Source organism: Aristolochia californica, unplaced genomic scaffold (assembly GCF_029961685.1).
Source record: "Aristolochia californica isolate CCGP_79_NKW_82.1479 unplaced genomic scaffold, dmAriCali1.0.hap1 SCAF_10, whole genome shotgun sequence".
Classification (NCBI taxonomy): domain Eukaryota; kingdom Viridiplantae; phylum Streptophyta; class Magnoliopsida; order Piperales; family Aristolochiaceae; genus Aristolochia; species Aristolochia californica.
Window position 1 is genome coordinate 2,872,911 of NW_027181771.1, and position 15,986 is coordinate 2,888,896.

The following is a 15,986-nucleotide window of genomic DNA, read 5'->3' on the forward strand; positions in this document are numbered from 1 at the left end:
CCTTCCTATAGTTGGAGAGCTACCAAGGAAGACCACCTTGTGGAGTATTAAGCAAAGGAATGCAGGTAAGCTACGAGCTGCCTTAGTTCTCTACTCTCCAAATGTAGATCCCGACGTCGCAGGGGCATAAGGGTCCACCGCAGCCTGGTAAATTTCGAGACCATCTTAGCCCGTTCTAGTAATTTCGTCGCTTACATAGAGGGAAAGAGAAGAGAATAGACACAGGGTTTTCTGGTGAGGAGAGAGAAGTCTTTCCGACAGAAGAGAGAGAGAGAGAGAGAGAGAGAGAGAGACGGAGAAAGAGATAGGGGAGACAAGTCCATTGAACGAGAGACAGAAAATCGTTATCGTCCGTTTTTTATTTGGCCGTTAAATGTAACCCTAAATTTTGAAATGGTTTCGGACCAAGATATAGCCAACGGCGTCGCCTTGGTGCTTCGGCAGTCGGACCCTGCCGCCGTCACCTCCGTTACCGGTGTTGTGCAGCAGCTGGAGGCCAAGCTCGGTCTTGACCTTTCTGACAAGGCCGCCTTCATCAGCGATCAGATCGATCTCATTCTCCGGTCACAAACACATTCGAAAGACCATTTTGCGCTTCAGAACCACCAGCGTTTTCAGTCACCGCAGCCTCAACTATTTCATCTTGTTCACCCGCCGTCTTCTTCTGCTCCTGCGCCCTTCTCTGTACAGCCCTACCAGCAAAGCTCTTTTCCTCGGGCGGGTCCGCAGGAGATCGATTTTCGGTATCCACATCAGGTTCTGCTTCAGGGGGATGCCGCAAAGACTGGTATTCCGGTGTCTGGAAATGTGCTGGCTGCCCAGGAAGTCCCAAAAGAGAGGTGCTCACTTTACCCATTTCAGTTCTACTTCTTCCTCAGTTTGTTGTGGCTTCTTGTGTTTTTTTCGTACAAAGTCTAGTGAAAACAATTACCATAATTTTTTATTAAGATTTTTTTTTTTATCTGCGTGGGTCTATTTAATTAATTTTTTCGAGCCCGCTACAAAGATGTGTTTTTGCGACGTCTTTTTATATTTTCGTGTAAGTCTTGTTTTTATCTTTCCATCATTTCTCAGATGTGCGTGGATATGCATGATTGTGGTTATTGTCCCATTTTTCATATTTTTCAAGTACTTTTGATTTGCGGTGTCTTTTAGAATTTATTTTTCTCTTTTGATTGCTGTTAATTTACGATGCTCATGAGTGGTCCTTAATTTTTTTCTTCTGTCTTTTCTTCTTCGTGTATAAGATGTTGCTGTCTTGTTTGTTTTTCTATAAATTTTGAATTTGCTGTTGGTTTAGGTGTATCTTGTTCTTGAGTAGTTGAAGTTCAGATATTTCGCTTGCTTGCAGGTTTATTTTCTGGTTTTGAAAGTAGTGAGGTGGCGGTTGAGGCATTGGTTCACTTTGTTTGCTTTTTAGGTATCTTTGTTGGGGGAAATAAACTGTTATTTTATTATATTTATTACAGTTAGGTTTGATTTTGAGTTGAAATTCGGGTTAGGAACGATATTGGAGTTTCCAAGATTTAGAGTAAGTGAGCGATGAAGCCTCACTAAATTTGGTCCGCTTGGCTCTTTTCTTTAAAATATTTTATTGGTTTTTAATTTTTTTAGCATATTTAACTTGTCCAGCCCGCTGTACGCTACATTGTTCATATAGATATGAGTCTCTGCTCGCCTGAGTTAGAGTAAGTAAATTTTATTGCTAAAGTTTGAGTGAGATGTTGTGTGGGCAGTAGGGGTTTCTTCAGATGAGAAGTGTTTTTGCTGTTCTATAGAATGGATGAAGTTCGTTATGAGTAATGAATGTTTCTAAATAGGACCTGTGTTAGAGGTGGAGACCTGTTATCTGAGCTTCTAGTTTTAGCAGGCACCAAATTCTGGAGGAAAGGCTCTCTTGAGCTTTTTCATGGAGGTGCCCTTTGGTAGAATCTTTGGTTTGAAAATAACATTAATCAGTTAGCTGTGTTTATTTCTCCTTGTGACAAATTGTTGAGAGCATGTTCTTTTTCTTTTCAGCTATTTGACTAAAAACTCTGGTAGTAATAATTTTTTTTTAAAGGTTTTCTTTCTTTATATGAATTTATCTTTTATCTAAATTAAGTGCTTGAGTGAGAGCACTGTGTAATTGTGGGGCAGGTTTATGTTTGACGAGAGGAAGTATCTTCTGGTGTTATTTGATGTTTGTATGTTTTTATTTTTCGAAAGAAAAGAAGGAAACATCTAATATACTGTCTATGTGCTGTCACTATATTGCAGTCCGCAACCTGGAACTAAAAGAAAAGGGGGCCCAGGGGGTTTAAATAAAGTATGTGGTGTTTCACCTGCACTACAAGTCATTGTTGGTGAGCCAACCATGCCAAGGACTCAGGTTCTCATTGACTGAAGAAAGTTGATGTTGTTTCTTTATTATTTATTATTTCTGCTCCTTCTAAGTTATCTTACTCCATTCTGTTTGGTAACAACTACTCTACTGAGCCAGATTGTGAAGCAGCTCTGGGCATACATACGAAAGAACAATCTCCAAGATCCCAACAACAAAAGAAAGATCATTTGCAATGATGAACTCAAACTGGTGTTTGAGACAGATTGCACTGACATGTTCAAGATGAATAAGCTGCTGGCTAAGCATATCTTACCACTTGATCCTACCAGTATGTGGTCTTTTTTTCCTCTTTTTCTCAAAGGTTTCGGAGTCTTCTACTTCCTTTTTTTTTTTTTTGAGAAAGGTACGACTTTAATGTAATAAGGGTATGCCTTTTTAAACATTTTTGCAGAAGAACCTGAACTGGATCCAAAAAAGTTAAAGACCACAGGTGCAGACACTGCAACTGATTCTACTGATACAGAGTCTCCCCCCATTCTGATATCTGACCTGCTTGCCAATTTTTTTGGCACTGGCGAGAAGGAGATGCAGCAACCAGAAGCTGAAAAACGTGTTTGGGATTACATCAAAGTTAATCAGCTGGAGGTTCTTACTTTTTTTCTCCTCTCCTTATTTGCTGCCTTATATGTTATATTGTAGAAAATTTTGAGTAAGTTGTTGCTCTAGCATGCCCTGCATTCTTCGGGCAGAAAACTTGTATCTCACATCCTGATATAGGCAGAAATGTTTGCTTAATTTTTTATTCCTAAAAATTGGCTCGGTGGAGTCCTTCAGAAAAATATATATTAATGTAGGAGGGAATAGTGGCTAATTAGCTTATTCTGCAACATATTAGCATAATTATGCAAATCAATATAATTAAGCATTTACTTCCAGTGATCTCAAGTTTTTACTATCTGTTCTCTGGTAGGACCCACTCAACTCAATGGTGATACGCTGTGATGCCAGACTTCAAGAACTTTTTGGATGTGAAAATTTTTCAGCATTAGGAATGTCTGAGATGTTGCTGCGGCACTTCACCAAGAAAACATGATGTATGTTTCATAACTGGGTTATAATGTTTCTTTTTGAGCAATTTCTTTCACTTCATTCCTTTTTCATCTATATTTAGAATTTTCTTATGTGCGCAGTTCTTTTAACTCTGACGTAGAATCCAGGTTTCAAAGAACCCATCAACATAGATTGGAGATTAGGGTATACGAAGGACACAGTAAACCTTATTTGCCATCTGGTGGTAGTCCCCCCTATGGATGAACATTGGACTAGTGGAAAATGTGATTATCTGATCAAGTTACCAATGATGAGAATTTAGGTGATTGACTGGTCAATCTGTTTCTCCAAAGCTGTCATTGTTAGGGGTGGGCACAAGACTCCCAACCCCAACACCAAATCCTGAACCCCCCAAAAAAATCCAAAATGTTAAACCCGACCTTGACCAGATCGTCGTTCCCACAACCCCGTCTGTGCTCTGTCTTCGTAAACCCGATTTAAACCAGACCTATCCCTGCCTCATTCCTGTAAACTCGACTCATTCCCGTAAACCCCTTGACCCATCCTTACCCCGTTTTATTTCCCCATCTCGTCCTTGCAGCTCGGGCTTGAGAAAACCCATCTCTGACCCCAGGAACCTAATGAGTTTTTTCCCCACCCCGTCCCCAATCTGTGGAGTGAAACCCGAAGCCTGAACCAGGGGTTTTGGGTTGGGTCAGGTCAGGTTCCCCGTGAAACCTGAACCGATGCCCATCCCTAGTCATTGTCTGTGTGATTCACATACTGGTCAGATTTATGGATGACAAGTTAAATATCAGCATCATAATATGGGTACCAATCAATGTGGAGTTCTCATGGGGTCAATGGTTTTGACAATTACTTGATTGGTTTACATAATTTGATTGTGGATTCATTTTTGTGCATTAAGCTCCTTGTGGGACCATTATTTATGATTTTTTAACTTTATATGTAACTTCATTAATTTTGAGGAATGACAATAAGCCCAACCTACCATTAGCAATAAAGGACTGGGTAGTTTATTGATTTGTTTATTGTACCAGATACATGAATGCATAGTAGAGATTGTGGTTTGTTGAATTTTGCAGGAAGGAAAAAAAGGGAGAGCTTAGGGGTTACGAACCCCTCTCCTTTATTTATAATTTAAACAATATAAAAAATCACATCCATGTCCTTGCAGCCCATAAACCCTAGGAATTCAGGTTCTAAGTAGAAAACACTTTCCTGGAAAATAAGTAAAAACTAATTATACCTTCTAACACTTTCCCTCAAGCTTGATTATATAGTTTCAAGCCTGTTATAGAAGTTGTCTCATAGTCCCATAACCATAAAAAAATATAAAACGTAATTCTTCAACAAAACAATTCGTCTTCAAGAAATTCAGGTCAATGTGGCTTCTCTGTCTTTGGCCTTCAATATCTTTGTTGTAAAATTTTCATCTTTCAGTCTCCCCCTTGGATATTCTTAACAACATGTGTGAAATTTTTCATTGCTGGTCTCCAATTTTTTTTTTTTTATGGTAGGCTTTTACCAAATATCTCATTCTTCGTACTTCTCTTTCCACTTCTACCCTTCAAGTTGGGGATCAAAGGACAAAAAAACCCAACTTGGATAAAACAATATGGGAGAAGAAAAATCACTTTTAGCCAAATGGCAAAACTCCATACACTAGTAAAAAAACGTTGAAGTTTAAAAACAAAAAGCTTCTCAGGCGGAAAAGAAACCCAATTTTAGGGCATGAAAAAGAGACTACTCACTTTTAAGGATAGCTAAAAAAAAAACCATCACTTGGTTGAAAATAAAAAAACTTGACTCAAATTGGATATTGGCATATTCTTAATCTTTGCAGGTAGTGGGCCTATAGGCATTATTCCCAAGTTATAAAAATAATGACATACTGAATATATACTAGAGGAATTCAAAGATGTAAGTAAAAAGTAGCAACACTCGTACTTCAAATACAAGGAGGAGGTGCACAGTGCAACACTCCTTCCAAAACTGATTCTTTAAATTTAGAAACTTTAGATAGGAGGCACACAATACAACACTCATACTTCCAAAACCTATTCTTTGAATTTAGAAACTTTAGATAGGAGGCGTACAATGCAACACTATACTTCCAAAGCGAGTTTCTAAATTTAAAGAAAATAAGGAGGTGTTCCTCAAATCAATAGATTAATCAGAATGACCAATTTTGACACAAGAAATGGGGAAAACTATTTGAAAACTTGCAAGATAAAAAATAAATGAAAGCGAATTATGGGTTGAAATATTCAGTAGAAAAACACTTACTAAGTTAAAGATGTATAGAAAAACATAAACAATGACAAATGGCAATTTGCAGGGACTAGAGGAGGAAACTTGAAGGAGTTTGCAAAAAACAGACTATCATGCTTTGACATTTTTGTATGTATCAAATTAGGAAACTTTCCTGAAATAGAAATAAGCATAAACTTCAAATTTAATTCAAAAAATTTGACAACAAAGAAATTCTTGCAAAAAGAACTCATGTTGGTAGAGTCTTGTACTAGACTTTGAAGACAAATAGAAGATTTAGGCACAAAAAAAAAAAAAAAAAAAAAAACTTCAATAAAGTGACAGAAAAAATCAGGCTTAAAATTCAGATTTCCACATACAATAGGCTTTCAGCATGACCTTTAATTCTTATGATATCGATATCTCTCTCTAGAAAAATCAAATTGAGAAGTGGTTTGTTGGGTTAGAAAATAGGCTCATAGATTTTTTTTTTTACGATATAATTCTCAATATAAACTCTTGTTGTTTATGTCACAAATCATACTACAAATTCACGTTTTCTACTACCGCTTGAAACTTTCTTGTTGCTTGACCTTTGTTGTTTCAAATGTCAATTTTTTTTTGTAGGAAACTCTGATTCCCAAAATTTGTTTTGCATTGGAAACTAGGCTCAAAATTTTTTCCAGAAATATATGATTTAAAATATAGAAATTTTGTATGATAGTGTGAATTCCAAGGGAAAAAAGCAGGTGCAAGAACAAGAGCTTTTCTTCTTCTTCTTCTTCTTCTTCTTTTCCCCCTTCTTCTCCATCTGTTCCATCTTCTCATTCTCTATGTTAGGACCGTTGTTTTAATACCATGTTGAATTTTGCAGGAAGAAAAAAGATGGGAGAAATTAGGGTTTACAGACCCTCTCTTATTTAGAACTAAAACAATGCAAAAAATTATATCCATGCCCTGCAGTCCATAAACCTTAGAAATTCAGTTTCTAAGTAGAAAACACTTTCCTAGAAAAAAAGTGAAACCTAATTATACCTTCTAACATGGTTCATGATCTAGTTTGAAATTTCACATCCCTCATCTCAGCATTATACTCTTATTAAGAAATTGAAATGTCTAAGAGGTTGTCATGTACTTATCAGTGTATATGACTTATCTGATCTGCAAAAGTAACCACGTACTAGCTGATCACAAAAAAAAAAATGTAGTACAGCCTCTTCTTTTGTGTTTTGGAAGCTAATTTTGTTTTTTGGGTATCTGGATTTTCTCTTGTAGGACGTTTTGATATGTTTCATATTATCCCTCTGCTGATGTTTTCATGCCAGATGACACTCTTCTCTTCTTCTTCTTGCAGATTAACATCAAATGACTTCTTATTTGTTTAACGGTTACAGCAGACACTTCATGAAAAAGTTTACCTTTGTTTGGTTAGATGCCAAGACTCACAAAATTTGTGAACTGAATCCATTTGTCACACAAAGTTTGTAGCTTGGGTATAGGCTAGGAATTTGATACCGTTTAGTTTTTGAACTAAAGTCTGGAGCTCAAGTCAGAAACTTAATGATAGTTCATGGAAACTGAAGAAACATATGAAAGAGGTTTTTACCAATCTTTTAGGGCAAATTGATTGGTTTTACTCTTCTTTATTTGACATGATCATTTTGACAGTTATTTTTTGTGTGCTGACCATGTCTTTGTTATCTCTGTAATATTAAACCTACTGTAACAGACAATGTAACCTTGTATTATAAATTCCTCATGCATGGTTTGTTCAAAAACAGAGATTTCTACTTGTCTGCTAAATGCTTCTCTCTTTTTTTTTTTTCTTTTTTCTTTTTTTGGGATTGATTGTTTATCCTTATTTAACACACCACTGCTTTTCCAAGTTACTGACCCCTTTGGTATTTGTGCTGTTTTTGGGATGATAAAATTTTCTAGTTGGTTCTTATTATCTTCAATGTATGAGGAACATAATTTTCCTTTTTTTCTAGTGTACACATAAATACTATTTAATTTTTCCATTTTATGCCATTGTTTCTTACGATAATAATACACAGACGAAATTAAAAAAATATGAAATATGAAAATGCACACAACAAATTCACAGAATGATGTTTTGTTATTTATGTTTCACTATTGGTATTCATTCCTCTAATTAATTTTAATAGTTGAGATTCTCACAAAAGAGATTTCAACTCCTTTATATGCCATGAACAAAAGAAGAAAAGCTTACACCCTTTGAGTTTGTTGGAGAGACAATCTTTTATTTTGAGATTTTCAAGCCTTCAACTTTGAAGGACGGATCAAAATGTATTTAGACCTTGATGTTGTATGTTGGAAGGTTTTCAAATGAATTTCAAGTAGGAATAACTTAGAATGCAGCAGGTAAATGCTTAATAATTATGCTAAGTCACGTTTGGTGGGAATGTAAATGTGTAGATCGATTAGTCCACCCTGACTGATCGATCATGCATTGATGCTATGGCTATGCAAAACTAAATATGATCAATCAATGAATTGTGTAAGGTTGATCATGTTTTGTGTCCCTCTTTTTTATACTTTTGTATGATTGATCAAATACTCTAGGTATGATCGATCTTGCTTTATAATTTTTCAATGCATGGACATGGATGATTGATCAATCTAGTGGGAATGATCGCTAATGTTTTATAGCTCATTCTAGCCAAGTTCCATCTGATCCATCAATCACCCTGATTGATCAATCATGTTTTATACTTTTAGCCAGTTTCCATATTAGATGATTAATCATTGTTAAGTAACGATTGATCATACCAAAGCCATTTTTCTAATTTAGGCTTCAAAACATGATAAGACCTATCCTAAGTTATTCTAATATGTTTAAAACTTTGATATGCATTGGTAAAACATAGTGTGAATGAAATATGTCCTAAACCTCTAAAAAAGTCATCTGTACCTCAAATTTGAGGTTTTGGGGTTGCCGTCTTACATATTAAATTTTTGAGATTTTTTTATACAACTTGGAGTCTAATCTTTCATTCTTCATTTTTTCACTTATGGGTGCTTCTTCAAGATGTTTTGACAATAGAGTTCAAGGTCTTTTGCAAAGACCGTGATTTGGTGTCTCTTAAAGAAATTACATCTGAAATGCTAAATTTGTAATTGTTAGCACTATTAATTTTTGTTATCATCAAAATATGAGAGTCAACTCTAGGTTAACAATCTCCCCCATGACAAAACTTAACATAGAAAAACTAGAAATAACATTTACCCATATGCATAAGGAGCATTAAAATGATTCAAGTGATAGAGTTCAATTTTATAGCTAGCTCCCCTTGAATCTATGCAAATAAGATTTGATCTTTTTAGTTTTAGACATAGTTTAATTTTTGTTCTTTCTCCCCCCTTTTTTTTTCATAAGCAAAAAAAAGTTACATAATAAGGCAAAATGTGGTTCTAGGCCATTCATTTCATAAATGCTTAGTGTAGTACAAAATGGGAGTTGATTATAGAAATAAACAAAGAGATTATATCTATCAACTTGTTGATTTCTAGGGACAAGACATAAACACAATAGATTTTAAGGGAAGGAGAGAAGAGAGTAATTCTAGCTCTTGGGAGAGAGGACAGAAGAAACGAGGGAGAGAAGGAAGGGGGAAAAAAATGGTGTATGGACGAATTTGAGCCAAGGGGAAAAGGATTAAATGCTCTACCCATTCTTTGAGGTTATATTTATAGTTGTGTGAATGTGTTTATAATAACTACAATGCCCTTAGGGATACATGTTTCAAAAGGAAAAAAAAAAAACATAAGTGGATATACACCAGCTTGCATAATTGCAATTTTATGCCATCTCTATGGAAGTTCTCCTTATTTACTAGTCATGCCACTCCTACGCGCATGAGAGTCTCTTAACACTACCCCTCAAGTTGGTGTTTGTAACTTTATTAACAAATAATTTTGGTAAAGAAACTTGTGTTCTTGAAAAAGAAAATTGTATTGCCTTGCTTTGATTCATCTTGTTCTTGTTGACATCTTGTTTGTAGTATTCATCTTGTTCTCCCTTTGGATATTCTAGTTACATAAAATTTGATTACCATAATACTTGAAATTCTTCATTGTAAATTATGCTGCTTCTTCCCAAATGATAACAACATCCATATTTCAATTTAAAATGAAGCACAACCACCGGAACACTCAACTTCCAATCTTATTATGCATACATCTCCTTTTATTCTCCCCCTTAAGCTAATGACAATGTTACTAGCTTAAAACAAAAAAATAGTTAGAGTAAATGTCTCCTCCATCAAGGTGTCCCAAGGATAAGTATTCAATCGGACACAAACTCTTACAAAGTAAAACATGGGTACTCAATTGGACACAAACTCTCAAAAAGTAAAACATGCAAAAGTCGAAACCAACCTTAAAAGATTTCTAATAAAATAATAATAATAATTACTAAAGAAAGTAATGCTAGTCACTCCAAAGACGGTGATAAAAACCCAAATGGTACTAATAAAAAAAGTCTTAGTGGACTTAGAAATACCCATATATAAAAAAGAAAACCAGCCAAAGCAATGCACAAGGAGTTGGCCTAAAAGTGTAAACAAGAGTACAAAAAGGATAGTAGGAAAAAGATAATAAGTAAAAGGGTAATGAGGGATTAAAGGAAGAGAAAATAATCACCCCCATAATAAGAAGGAGACTGTAATAGTAGTATTGAAATAACTTTTAACAAATTTTACCGAGTATGACTTTTCGGGGGTGACCAAGTTTGACTCAAGAGGGAATAAAAAAAAATCCTATATTAACACGATGATCTAGGAAATTTTAAAAAACCCTATTGATTTTAGGGGTAAAATAGTTACTTAAATTTAAAATAATGAATATTATTTCTTAGATATAAGACTACTTTCATGAGATTTATGCTTTTTAGTCTTTCCATTTCAGCATGCACCAATCAGGTGTCCTATTAATAAGGTCAGATTTGGATCGTAAGAATTTGCTCTTCTTATTGCATGATTCTGTTAGAAAAAGAAATTTTCGTAAATATTTTCCGCATTGTTCGCAGAATAAATCGCCTCGCTCGGTTTCCGGATTCCGCGTCTGAAGACACTTACCTTTCTCATGAACTCATACTCAAGACTCCTAGTCTGATTCGCCTTTCTCTCCAGTACAAAAGGCTGAGGAAGTATCTCGATCGAGTTAGAGACTTGCAGAGTTGCAGTCCAGCTACCTTATGGATGCGTACGTGATTCTCATACTGGTATCGTCGTTCGTTGTAAATATCGTTCTCGTCTCCGTCCTTTACTGCGTTTGGACGACGGCGCCAGAAGAAGACCCAGACGAAGACGAGGAGGAAGGTGGTAATCCAAGAACTAATTCTGGGCTGGACCCTTCGGTGATCGATTCTCTGTGTGATGGGTACGTAACCAAGGGAGAGAAGACGGTAATGGAATGTGCAATTTGCTTGGAGGAGGTAGAGGAGAAGGCAGAGTGCCGGACGCTTCCCGTCTGCGAGCATTGTTTCCATAAACAGTGCGTCGACTCTTGGCTCGTCAAGAAGGCAACCTGCCCGTTGTGCCGCCGGAGACTGCTGGAGGAAGTTGTTTAGAATATGTAGCTCGATCTTTTTTTTTCCCTTTTTTCATGGAGAAGACGACGGTTCAGTTCTTCTTTCAAATTAATACTCTTGTATGTATTTCTTCCGATGGTTGATCATGGCTGGGCTTACTTTTCTGTAAATACAAAAATCGGTTCAATGGAATCTTCATAAAGTTAATGATGCTGAAGCTCCACAAGAACATGGTTTTAATGAGATTGGATTCTCCGAGTTGCAGGGATAATCGAGTTGAGACTGGGCAATGACAATGTTCAACATAGAGGATTAACAAAATTTTATTTTATATTAGGATGCATTATAATTTGGTTAATGTGAACTAATGCCACATTTTTGTGACAAGGCATGTTATCAGTGTTCAAAATAAGATAAATGGCAAAGGTCATATGCATCCTCCTTTAATAATTTAGTAAGAATTAGTATCTCTATATTATCATTATAAATTAATGTATGTAATAAAAATAAATGTATATCATTATAATGAATATATCCTACTTACTTAACATTAAGTCAAAGATATGATTCTAATAAGTTGTTGGTAATCAATATTTTATTACATTTATTTGAATTTATTATTAATATTTTAATTATCTTCTTCTTATTCAATTCTATAAAACATTTTAAATTAATTATATATATTTTATATTTATTATTTTTTTTGTCTACAATTATTAACATTAAATCTACTTATTGATACATTTTCAATATTTTTTATAATAGTGTTGTAAGATTTTAGAGTTAATTATCTTAACATATTTTTTATACGTTTATTTATTATTTAAGTATTGATCGTTTATTTTATGCGTTGATATTTTAATTAAAGACAAGTGGAAATTTACTCTACCAAAATTTTTAATGTTTTTAATAAATTAGTTTTTTTTATGGAATTTATGTTTCACCAAAATATATTATTCGTCGTTGGTGGAATACAAATATTCCATTTTTTAGAACACATTTGTAGTCAAACTTTGAATTCTGTAGAAAAAATGTACAAATTTTTTACATAAAGATTAATAGCAAATAAATGTTTTCCTAGAATTTTACACATTTGAATTCTATGGAAAAAATGCACCAATTTTTGACATCATGAATACTAGCAAATAAATGTTTTCCAAGAATTTTGCACACTGTAGAGGGGGGGAATTTTACAAGTTCATGTATGGGATCATAAACTATAAAAGAAAATGATATTGACCCAAAGCTATGTTGGTTTACATTGGTCCAATAAAAATATTAAAAATATTTGACTATAATATTTATTTTACACCAAATTATTCACCATATATATTGTATTTGAGGAAAATTTAATATGCCAAATTTTGGTGTTTATTTTATGCTTGAATTTTGCATGTATTTTTAAATGGCAATATTTATTAAGCCTATGATTTGACTTAATTATGTCACTTGGTTTATTCTCTCCCCTCTCCCAAGAACTAGAATTCCTCTCTTCTCCTCTTCACTTTAGATCTCTTGTGTTCATGTGTCGGTCCTAGAAATCAACATGGTATTAGAGTATGCAAAAATCTGAGATGGAAAAGGAGAGAAGATAAAGAAGAAAGGGAGGGACAAGAAAAAGAGGGAAATAAATAAGAAACAAGAGGAGTTTCTTGTTCCCTTAAGTTTCTTTCCCAGTTCCTATTTTTATTGGTTGCCTCACCTCTCTTACAATACGTTTTGTATATCAAATTTTCTACGGTTGGAAAGGTATTTGAGTCTAGTTTTCAAATCAAGAAGAATTATTGGAATTAGATTTTTATAGAAATAAAAATATATATATTTGAAACAACAAAGGTCAAACAATAGAAAAAAATCGTTTAGCAATAGAAAGCTTTAACTTTCTGAATGGTTTGGACCATCATTGCTAAGAATTTATAATGAGAATTATATCTAAAAAGAAAGACAACTGAATCTAATTTCTATGCCAATAAACCGTTTCTCAATCTGATCTTTCTAGAGAGAGATAACCACATTGGAAGAATCAAATGTGATATCCTATTAGATGCGAAAATTCGAATTTAAGCCAATTTTTTTGCTACACTTTTTGAGTTTCTAATGTTGGTTAAACATCCTATTTTGTTTCAAAATCTACTCAAGATTTTACCAATTTGAGTATCTTACCTTCCTTAAAAGTTTACTTTTTAAGTTTCCTTAATCATCATGTTCATAGAGGAATTATTTTTTTCACCTCTTTTTGAGTAAAACTTAGTCACTTTTTATCCATCTTATGCAATGTGTTCCTGCTTTTTGAAGTATGAGAGATGTGATCTTTTTATCCATACCCTTAATTCCTGCAAGTACTTTTTTCAATTTGTTTTTATTAAAATCACTTTAGAGCAATGTCTATAGATTTACTACCTGAAAAGTATAGGAGTGTGTCCAATATCCAGTTTGAGTCAAGTATTTTTATTCTTCACCCAAGAGGTGTTTTTTGTTGTTGCTACCCTTAGAAAGTGAGAGGTCTCTTTGTTGTGCCCTATAGTTGGGTTGTTTTTTCACCTTTGAAATTAAGTGGAGTGTGTTTCAGATTATGATCATTTTGACCAGTGTATGGAGTTTTGTTGTATAGTTAGGAGTATTTTTTCTCTCACCACTATGTTGTGCAAGTTGGGTCTTTTGGTGAAGAACAAAGAGATTCCTAATTTGAGGGGGAGAAGCAGAAGAAGAAGTACAAGATAGGGGTAAATAACAATGAAGAATTCCACGTGTTGTGGTAATCGTTTTATGTGGCTAGAATATCCATGTAAGGGGGTGACACGATGAAGACTACAAGCAAAATGTGACAAGAAGAAGGTGAATAAAATCAAAGCAATGATTTTTTTTTTTTCAATCAAACAAAAGTAAAGTTACAAACACCAACTTGAGGGGGAGTGTTAAAAGACACCCACGTGTGTCAGGGTGGCCTTACTAGTAAATAAGGAGAACTTTCATAGAGATGTCATAAAATTATAATTATGGAAGCTGGTGTGTCCTCTTATGTCTTACTCCTTTTGAAGCATGTAGACCTAAAGTTATTTTAGTTATTTTAAACACCTTCACACAACTGTAAATACAGCCTCAAGGCATGGGGTAGAGCATTCAAACCTCTTCCTCTTGGCTCAAATTCATTCATACACCTCTCTCTCTTTTCCTCCTCCTTATCTCTCTTGATTTCTTTTTTTCCTCTTCCTTCTCTCCCTTGGTTTCTTTTCTCCTCTCTCCCAAGAGCTAGAATTCCTCTCCTATCTCATTGCCTTAAGATCTCTTGGGTTTATGTGGTGGCCCTAGAAATCAACACTTCTCTCCTCTCTCTCTATTATAGGGTTTGCATTGTCTATGAAAAGGCACTTTTTGATAACTCTTTTTGCAGATTTTGTGACTACAAAGCATTCAATCTTGGATCTTCGGGTTCCAAACATGTTTACAGAATTTTGGTTTGCTAATCACCATTTTCAGTTTTTTGTTGAAGGGATTATTTGGTGGTTGAATTTTTAAAGTTGCCTTTCTCCTACCATAACTTGTTGAGAAACTCATTTCCATTTTCAATTTTCAGTTCATGTTCTTCTCTTTAATGTGTTTGCATTAGATACTAGAATCTGATGGCCGGGGAGGTGCTAATGGATTTTCATTAAAGAATGACGAATGAGATAAAAAGTAGAAGAGAAAGACCCTAAACCCTCTAAAATGAAGGGAAAATATTCCCCAAATATTAACAAGGGTTGAGAGACCCCATGTCTAGCTTGTCAACTGTAGTAGTAGAACCACAAGAGTTTGATAGAAAAGAGATCTTCAATTTCATTTGTATAAGTGTCTAAGCCTCGTGGGGAACGACTTCCTTAGGATTCAGCTGATTACCACGGACAAGTCCCCTTCAACAATCACTGGGCTAGAGAGTTTCAACAAGAACAATTTTATCCCTATAGGGGGAGCTTGTAATTTTCCTTCTACTAGCTCCCTTCCATTAAGTTTTGCAAACTTATGTTTTCTTATTATTAACAATTTTTTTTTTTTTGTACATCGTTTTATCTTTGTGCTTGCATTAGTTTTTCTCTTTTGCATGGTTTTGTACCACTTCTCATAAAATCTTCTTTGCATAATTTACAAAGGGAAAAACCTCTTCTAGGAGGCAAGACAGGGAGTTTTATCTAAATGGATTTGAGTATTTTTCTATTACCTTTTTAGCTCATTAGATTCCTTTGAGAGCCAAAATGTACTGCAAACTGATTTTTAGAGGGTTGTTAGACAATCTTAAAAATGTAGGCCACTACATAAATGTTAAGGTATTATGGATTAGTGTGTATAAGGTAATTAGTAAGAGGGATATTAAGTTGCTAAGGAACACATGGTATTATGAACTTGTGTGATTAGTAGGTGTCATTTCTTGCTTTAACAATGAGTAGGCTTGCTTGTGTATTACCCTTCTTGTTCCTAAGCATGAAGGGATGGAGTGAGGTAACAAAAGACATGTTGATGTCAGGAATGAACTCGGAATGATTTTTTCCCAGCTAAGAATGGAACTTGTTTTAGGCTTTGGAGTCGCCTCCTTATGGCCAAAGAGAACTCTTAGCAAGTCATTAGAATTGACATATTAATGTGTTACTATTGTTGTTTTCTTACCAGTATTAGTCTTTCAATTTTTGCTTTCTTTTTCTTCTTTATATAGACATCTCGCTCATTGAAAATATTATTTTAGTTACTTTCCTTCAAACAACTATGTTGTTTGTTTTCATTATCATTATTCTTTTATTGGTGTTATTCTTA

The 15,986-nt window shown here is 34.6% G+C and overlaps 2 protein-coding genes across 2 annotated transcripts; both read left to right on the forward strand.

The window, feature by feature from the left end:
• The first annotated feature begins 243 nt into the window (after nt 1-243).
• LOC137933946 (uncharacterized) lies at nt 244-7,427 on the forward strand. The gene is made up of 6 exons (XM_068778090.1): nt 244-839; nt 2,260-2,371; nt 2,483-2,654; nt 2,778-2,971; nt 3,297-3,420; nt 7,005-7,427. The coding sequence occupies exons 1-5, from the start codon at nt 394-396 to the stop codon at nt 3,417-3,419; spliced, it is 1,047 nt and encodes a 348-aa protein (XP_068634191.1). The 5' UTR covers nt 244-393; the 3' UTR covers nt 3,420; nt 7,005-7,427.
• A 3,441-nt stretch (nt 7,428-10,868) lies between these two features.
• LOC137939639 (putative RING-H2 finger protein ATL61) lies at nt 10,869-11,243 on the forward strand. Its single transcript, XM_068784857.1, has one exon. The coding sequence runs from the start codon at nt 10,869-10,871 to the stop codon at nt 11,241-11,243; it is 375 nt and encodes a 124-aa protein (XP_068640958.1).
• Nucleotides 11,244-15,986: the final 4,743 nt, after the last annotated feature.